At 36.1% G+C, this 8,378-nt stretch overlaps 1 protein-coding gene across 1 annotated transcript; it reads left to right on the top strand.

The window, feature by feature from the left end:
- The first annotated feature begins 322 nt into the window (after positions 1-322).
- LOC142634445 (pleiotropic drug resistance protein 1-like) lies at positions 323-7,929 on the top strand. The gene is made up of 24 exons (XM_075808738.1): positions 323-897; positions 1,010-1,130; positions 1,228-1,316; positions 1,415-1,499; positions 1,613-1,772; positions 1,897-1,973; positions 2,286-2,339; positions 2,432-2,522; positions 2,607-2,908; positions 3,032-3,313; positions 3,414-3,730; positions 3,820-3,980; positions 4,082-4,185; positions 4,271-4,421; positions 4,502-4,624; positions 4,715-4,857; positions 4,970-5,302; positions 5,653-5,943; positions 6,035-6,118; positions 6,219-6,352; positions 6,498-6,725; positions 6,810-6,981; positions 7,081-7,335; positions 7,451-7,929. Exons 1-24 carry the CDS (start codon positions 572-574, stop codon positions 7,712-7,714), a joined length of 4,347 nt encoding a protein of 1,448 aa, XP_075664853.1. The 5' UTR covers positions 323-571; the 3' UTR covers positions 7,715-7,929.
- The last annotated feature ends 449 nt before the right edge of the window (positions 7,930-8,378 follow it).

Here is an 8,378-nt window from a genome sequence, read left to right as displayed (position 1 = left end):
AGTGTAATACTAATAATTAAATTGCTAACAAATCTTTGGTTCGGTACACAAGAATGAATATATATTTGGAGTTTTAAGAAAAACGTTGTCAAAATAAATGGCATCTTATTTTTCAAGTCCATTGACCAAAGGGGTCACTTTAATTGAATATTTACCTTTGAACTTATGAGTTTCCGCGCCACGTACGTACGAAGCATCATAGGATATTGTGGTGTGAATGCACTTCAACAAAAGTCGCCTCTAAGAAACTTACACACTTCCATGTCCTCACTCTATATATATGTCACCAATAATGTTGCTTCATATTCATTGTTGGGACAAGTTCCAAACCAACATACAGAGAAAAAAAGCATAGAGAGTTTGATCATCTGTTTTTTGTTTAATTCACTTCTATATTGAGAAAACAAAAACTCTTTCTGGGTTTTGGTGGGCTTTTGCAGTTATTGCAGCAGGAACAGTCTATATATGGTTTTAGCCATAAATTTTGAACATTTACACACATTGAATTGAATTCCGAAGAAATATATATATATTTCTGGGGGGACTTGGTGGGTTTTAGCTGTTGGTTGTAATGGAAGGGGGTGACATTTACAAGGCTAGTAGTAGTTTAAGAGTAAATAGTTCTTCCCTATGGAGGAACAACTCTGTGGAAGTTTTCAACAGGTCTTCACGTGAAGAAGACGATGAAGAAGCTCTCAAATGGGCTGCCCTTGAAAAGCTTCCTACGTTTGATCGTCTAAGAAAAGGTATATTAACTACCTCGAAAGGTGAGGCTAATGAAATCAATATAGAAAGTCTTGGATTTGAAGAAAGGAAGCAATTGCTTGAGAGGTTGGTGAAAGTAGCTGAAGAGGACAATGAGAAATTCTTGATGAAGGTCAGGAAACGGATAGATAGGTAAGAGTTCTGCCAATTTATGCTTCAAAATTTTAATATATATATATATATATATAGTTTGGTATGTACTGTAATGGATTTTAATTTCTCTGGTTTCTTGGAATTTTCTTAGAGTTGGAATTGATCTTCCAACAATTGAAGTACGATTTGAGCACCTAAATGTTGAGGCAGAAGCACATGTGGGTGGCAGAGCTTTGCCTACATTCTTTAACTTCAGTGTCAATATTGTAGAGGTAACCAGCAGCAAAATATGTACTAGGCAGTAACACAATTTTGCTTTTGAAGTGTTTCTGTTAAGTTGTTAATGAATTTACTTTTCACTGTGCACAGGGTTTTTTAAATTCTCTCCATATTCTTCGAAGTAAAAAGAAACACTTGTCTATCCTAAAAGATGTAAGTGGAATCATCAAGCCTAGAAGGTGAGAAATCAACCTCAGCTATAATATGCATTGGACTCTGAATGTCTACAATTAGTTTCTGGGAATCCATTTTCATTTCCTGCATATGTGTTTTGCAGAATGACGTTGCTATTGGGTCCGCCCAGTTCTGGTAAGACAACACTCTTGTTGGCTTTGGCCGGAAAGCTTGACCCCGATCTAAAGGTGAAAATAATTTTACTTCAGCCTCAACTTGTCCTCGAATTCGCAATTCTTTAATCTATTTAAATCTTTAGTATCATCTCTGATTAAAAGAAAAAAAAAATGAAATTCTTCAGTTGTCCGGGAGGGTGACTTACAATGGCCATGGCATGAATGAGTTTGTACCCCAGAGAACAGCTGCCTATATCAGTCAATATGATCTCCATATTGGAGAAATGACTGTAAGAGAAACGCTGGGCTTCTCTGCAAGGTGCCAAGGGGTCGGGTCACGCTATGGTCAGTTGATTTAGTTATGTGATTACTTAATTTTATAGATTTCCGTCAATATAAATTTCTAGATGAACTGTCATGAGTATTATGTAATATTACGAAGAATGACTGTTGTTTTGGAAATCTGCAGATATGCTAGCAGAGTTGTCCAGAAGAGAAACAGAAGCAAATATCAAGCCAGATCCAGATATTGATATCTACATGAAGGTGTGGCAGAAGCTATTGACCATAATTTATATATTTAAATCTTTAGCTGATCTCTAGTATTTCACTTAGATCGAAAGATTTATAATATTACTTTTTCCCTTATGAGGAAACTGTATCTGGACCTCATTTAATAATTGAGATTCTAAAAATAATAATAATGGTCGCAACTATAATCTTTGCCATAGTTCATATTATGGTTGTTCATTTATGTTCAATTTTGGATTTTGTAGCATCTTTAATATTATTCATAACATAACTTATTCAAGTGAGTGATGGTGGCTTTCTTTTGTTTATTGGCTTCTGATATATCAGGCTGCCACAACTGAAGGCCAAGAGGCAACAGTGGTGACAGATTATACATTAAAGGTAACATTGCCGGTTTTGGCATAGGCTTATGACTATTAAGACACAGTAAGCATAATATACTTTAGTTTCTTTAATTTGCTTCAAATATACAGGTTTTGGGTTTAGATGTGTGTGCTGATACCATGGTTGGAGATGAAATGATAAGGGGTATTTCTGGTGGACAAAGGAAGCGTGTTACAACAGGTATATGGAATCAATAGCAAATAGAATTCAGTTTAGTTGATATGAAATTAGATGTATGCTAATCTATATTGAATCAAATTACAGGGGAGATGTTGGTTGGACCAGCAAAGGCATTGTTTATGGATGAAATATCAACTGGATTGGACAGTTCGACAACTTTCCAAATTGTGAATTCACTCAAGCAATATGTTCACATTCTTGATGGAACAGCAGTCATCTCTCTACTGCAGCCAGCACCAGAGACATATAATCTTTTTGATGACATTATTCTCCTCTCTGATGGCTACATTGTGTACCAGGGTCCCCGTGAACTAGTTCTTGACTTTTTTGAATCCATGGGTTTTAAATGTCCGGACCGAAAAGGCGTGGCTGACTTCTTGCAAGAGGTTAGTGTTAATCTATTCTTTCTTTCTTTTTTTTTTTTTTTACCTCATCCATACTAATAAAAAAAAATTAAGGATGAGCCTAACATGTGGAATTCTCATCTGTATTTTCTGTGATTATGACAGGTGACATCAAGGAAAGATCAGGAGCAATACTGGGCACACAAAGATGAGCCTTACAGTTTTGTCACAGTTCAGGAATTTGCTGAGGCATTCCAATCATTCCATGTTGGCAGGAGCATAGGAGATGAACTTTCAGTTCCATATGACAAGATTAAAAGCCACCCGGCTGCTTTAACAACCAACAAGTATGGTGTTAACAAGAAGGAGCTGTTACAAGCTAATTTCTCAAGAGAATACTTGCTGATGAAGAGGAATTCATTTGTTTATATCTTCAAGCTTACACAAGTGGGTTTAAAACTTAATTTTTAACTCTTTCTTTAATTTGAATTTAGCAGGGTTTCGATTTTGATCTTCTTTTGTTTGTTTGTTGTTTTTGTACTTTTAGCTTTTTATAATGGCACTAATTGCAATGACACTTTTCCTACGGACAAAGATGCCACGTGAATCAGTAACCGATGGATCAATTTATACTGGTGCTTTATTCTTCACTGTGATTATGATTATGTTTAATGGAATGGCAGAGCTTTCTATGACAATTGTAAAGCTTCCTGTCTTTTACAAGCAAAGGGATCTCCTCTTCTATCCTTCTTGGGCATATGCTCTTCCAACATGGATCCTTAAGATTCCAGTAACATTTTTAGAAGTTGGTGTTTGGGTATTTATGACCTATTATGTCATTGGATTTGATCCTAGTCCTGGAAGGTAATTATAATGATATAGTGGCTCATTTTGATATTGGTTTAGCTCGTGTGTTATATTCTAATCAATATGTTCAAATGTACATATTGCAGGTTGTTTAAACAATACCTTCTGCTCTTACTTGTAAACCAAATGGCTTCTGCATTATTCCGAGCTATTGCAGCAATAGGTAGAAACATGATTGTTGCCAACACTTTTGGGTCCTTTGCACTTCTCTTACTTTTTGCCTTAGGAGGCTTTATACTTTCCAAAGGTAACAATATACTAAAATGAGAAATTTATTTAAACCTTTTTTCAATTTATTACACTATACCTTTAAGAATTGCCTTTAAATCTGTTGACTTACTTCTATAGATGATATAAAGAAATGGTGGATATGGGGTTACTGGATATCACCTTTGATGTACGGGCAAAATGCAATAGTGGTGAATGAGTTCCTGGGGGGAAATTGGAGAAATGTAACTTCTTGAATATGCATTTGAACATTTATATTGTCTTCTTGTTAATAACAAGCTAATGCTTGATTAAATTGTAATAATATAGGGTAGCACAACGGAAGAACTGGGAATTTCAATTCTTAAGTCTCGCGGGTTCGTCACACAAGCATATTGGTATTGGATTGGCATAGGAGCACTGGTTGGATTCTTACTAGTTTTCAACATCATTTTCACACTGGCTCTTGCTTATCTTAACCGTGGGTATCTCCACCTTTTCTGCTATATGTTGTATAAATTTAGGAGCTTTTCTGTTTATGATGTACCATTTTTTGTGCAGCATTTGGAAAGGCACAAACTATAAAATCAGATGAACCAGAAAGCAATGAACAAGGGCAGAGGACAAGAGAAGGCATACAATTAACACTTAGAGCAAACAGCTCAAGTCACCATTCCAACATTGGTAATATGTTGCAAATATTGTGTATTATATCCTATGAGTATCATAGTTTTATTTCCTTTTAGTTTCCAACTAAAGTTAATGGACGTGCAGGGAGTAGGAGGAGAAGTAGCTCATCTGCAAGGTCAGGAGCTGAAATTGAGGCCAGTAGTAATGGGAAAAAAGGAATGGTTCTTCCGTTTGATCAACATTCTATCACATTTGATGATATTATATATTCTGTTGACATGCCACAGGTAATTCAAGTCATAGATATCTTAAAGTGAAAAATTTCTTGTAGTGGCTTTCAAATTAATATTGTATCGAAAGTAGAAACTTGAGACCTGACTGTTTCGATTGGACTTGTAGGAAATGAAGAGCCAAGGTGTTATTGAGGATAAATTGGTGCTTTTGAATGGTGTGAGTGGTGCTTTTAGGCCAGGTGTTCTCACAGCTTTGATGGGTGTTAGTGGTGCTGGTAAAACAACTCTGATGGATGTGCTAGCTGGTAGGAAAACTGGTGGATATATTGAAGGGAACATCACAATATCAGGGTTCCCAAAGAACCAAGAAACATTTGCTCGAATTTCTGGATACTGTGAGCAAAATGACATTCATTCTCCTCATGTTACTGTGTATGAGTCCTTGCTTTACTCAGCATGGCTCCGCTTATCCTCTGAAGTTGATTCAGAAACCAGAAAGGTTGGTATCTAAAAGGTCACTCTGTTTCATGGTTTTTCTGTTGATTCAGAAACATTTCTTTGTACTTTTTTTAGTGCAATTGATAGTATGGAACTTTAGCTTGTGCTCATTCTAGACTCTGGAAAATGCTTAAATTTAGCTCAATTGAATATTGAAATATTTTAGCTTGTTTTCTCATGGTATGGTTGTAGACTAAGACAATATAAGCATGATTAAGCTCAATAAATCGGATTCTATTGTTAATTGTTAAGCATGATTCCATAATGAAGACATTTGAGTTTGCAATAAAGATCTTGACTATTATATCACTACCATAAATCCTGATTCATGAATCTAACAAATGGTTGCAGATGTTTATTGAGGAAGTCATGGAGCTTGTGGAGCTAAACCCATTGAGGAATGCACTAGTTGGGTTGCCTGGGGTGAATGGTCTCTCTACTGAGCAGCGCAAGAGGCTCACTATCGCGGTTGAGCTTGTGGCAAACCCCTCCATAATATTCATGGATGAGCCAACTTCAGGTCTAGATGCAAGAGCTGCTGCAATTGTTATGAGAACAGTTAGGAACACAGTGGACACAGGAAGAACAGTTGTGTGCACCATTCATCAGCCAAGCATTGACATATTTGAAGCTTTTGATGAGGTAAGTACTATTAACTAGCAACAGATTAGGTGCAAATGTGTTGGTTTCCTTATAGATTTGAGTGTGACACATATGTAACATGTATTTGCAGCTTTTCCTAATGAAACGTGGAGGAAAAGAGATATACGTTGGGCCATTGGGACACCATTCATGCCATCTTATAAAGTATTTTGAGGTAGGATTCTTTGAAGATCAGAACTACAAACATCCAACAGCCATAAATCTTTATCTATGTTGTATATTTCCTAATGCATATGCCTTTCCTTCACTTCTAGAGCATTGAAGGAGTTAGAAAAATTAAAGATGGTTACAATCCAGCAACTTGGATGTTGGAAGTTTCATCTTCAGCAGAGGAAATAACTTTAGGTGTTGATTTTACTAATGTGTACAAAATCTCAAAGCTGTACAGGTATGTTCAATGTTGTTTTAAATGCTTTATAAGACTGAAAAACGATTCTACCATATGGGAAATGTATATATAAGTTCTTTTTTTGTAGTCATGATCTTTGAATATAAGGCTAAAACTCCTACTAATCGTGTGGCATATCCATTAGGAGGAACAAGGCATTGATTCAAGAGTTGAGCAAGCCTGCTCCTAATAAAAAAGAACTATTTTTCCCTACCCAATATGCACAGTCATTTTTCACTCAATGCATGGCTTGCTTGTGGAAGCAACACTGGTCCTATTGGCGCAACCCACCATACACTGCCGTGAGATTTCTGTTCACAGTTTTCATTGCCTTGATATTTGGGACAATGTTCTGGGACCTTGGTTCCAAGATGTAAGTTATTGCTACAAAAGTTTGAGAAATTTTGAACAATCCAATGGTTTACTGCTACATTTTAATACCATTTTCAATTTGCAGCAAGACGCTACAAGATTTATTGAATGCAATGGGTTCCATGTATGCTGCTGTTATCTTCCTAGGTGTTCAAAATTCTTCATCAGTGCAGCCTGTAGTGGCAATTGAACGAACTGTCTTCTACAGAGAAAGAGCTGCTGGAATGTATTCAGCATTGCCATATGCATTTGCACAGGTAACTAGGGTCATATCTTGCAAGCTTAACTTATATAGTTTCACTGTATTAGTATACAATAACTGTGTATGTTAATGCAACTTATATCTTTTCTCACAGGTTACAATTGAGCTCCCATATGTTTTTGCACAAGCTGTGTCTTATGGCATCATAGTCTATGCAATGATTGGGTTTGAATGGACTGTTGCCAAATTCTTTTGGTATCTATTTTTCATGTACTTCACATTGTTGTACTTTACCTTCTATGGCATGATGACTGTGGCTGTGACGCCAAACCACCATATTGCTTCCATAATAGCATCCGCATTTTATGGAATATGGAATCTATTTTCAGGATTCATAATCCCACGAACTGTAAGTATTTTCCACTTTTGATGTGCAGGTTTTCATGCATACAAATATCTCTTACAATTACTAACTCTTTTTCTTTTTTCCTTTTCCTTTCATTTATCTACTTGGAAATCAACAGAGGATTCCTGTATGGTGGAGATGGTACTATTGGGCATGTCCAATAGCTTGGACTTTGTATGGATTGGTTGTTTCACAATTTGGAGATTTAGAGGAATTGATGACTGATGGGAATAAAGAATCAGTGAAAGAGTTTGTTAAAAGCTATTTTGGATACAAGCATGATTTTCTAGGAGTTGTTGCAGTTGTAGTTGCTGGGATTGCAGTACTCTTTGCATTCATCTTTGCAGTTTCCATCAAGGTGTTCAATTTCCAAAGGCGATAGAAAGTTGTTTTGATTATTTTGTATAGTATGTTTTAGGATTAATTCTATCCAACAAGTCCAAGATGTTTTGTCTCTTACACCAACAAAATGTACCTTGAAGCACTTGATTATTGTTATTACAATTTTTTTTTATTGGTAATACTTATTGCACAGGAATTGCTATACATAGCTCTACATAGCCCAAAAAACAATTAGTGATTTAAAGTCACGATTTCTAATTTGACTTCATGTTACGGTTTCAGTTATTATTATTATTATTTTCAAAGTTTTTGATTATTTATATAATATAAAGAGAATATTGCAATTTCCCACCCTAAACTATGACTCATCCACATTCGAAGAATAAGCATTAGTCAACTCAACCTTTGGCCCTTTAATATGATCACCCTTTCACCATCCCCCAGTTCTCTTTCTCTCTCTCTCTCTCTCTCTCTCTCTCTCTCTCTCTCTCTCTCTCTCTCTCTCTCTCATCCTTATTCATCTCCAACTCTTCTATGTATAGACTAAGTCCTCATTTGCAATCCTCTAGTTTCTTTCCAACTCACATACCATGGAATATGAGACCTGGACTCGGGCATAAGTAGCAACTACCTTCTCGTGGGTATCCTTCACTTGGTCTTTGGCAATAAAATGCTTCTTCTCATGGGTATCCTTCACTTGGGCT

The sequence above is a fragment of the Castanea sativa genome, chromosome 5 (genome assembly GCF_040712315.1).
Source record: "Castanea sativa cultivar Marrone di Chiusa Pesio chromosome 5, ASM4071231v1".
NCBI classification, from domain to species: Eukaryota; Viridiplantae; Streptophyta; class Magnoliopsida; order Fagales; family Fagaceae; genus Castanea; species Castanea sativa.
This window is presented reverse-complemented; position numbering and strand designations above follow the sequence as displayed.

Excerpts from the sequence above, each read along its gene's own strand:
- LOC142634445 (XM_075808738.1), top strand. The coding sequence starts at position 572 with ATGGAAGGGGGTGACATTTACAAGGCTAGTAGTAGTTTAAGAGTAAAT. Across the intron at positions 1,317-1,414 it reads GGAATCATCAAGCCTAGAAG|AATGACGTTGCTATTGGGTC; the intron begins GTGAGAAATCAA and ends TGTGTTTTGCAG. Across the intron at positions 5,303-5,652 it reads TTGATTCAGAAACCAGAAAG|ATGTTTATTGAGGAAGTCAT; the intron begins GTTGGTATCTAA and ends AAATGGTTGCAG.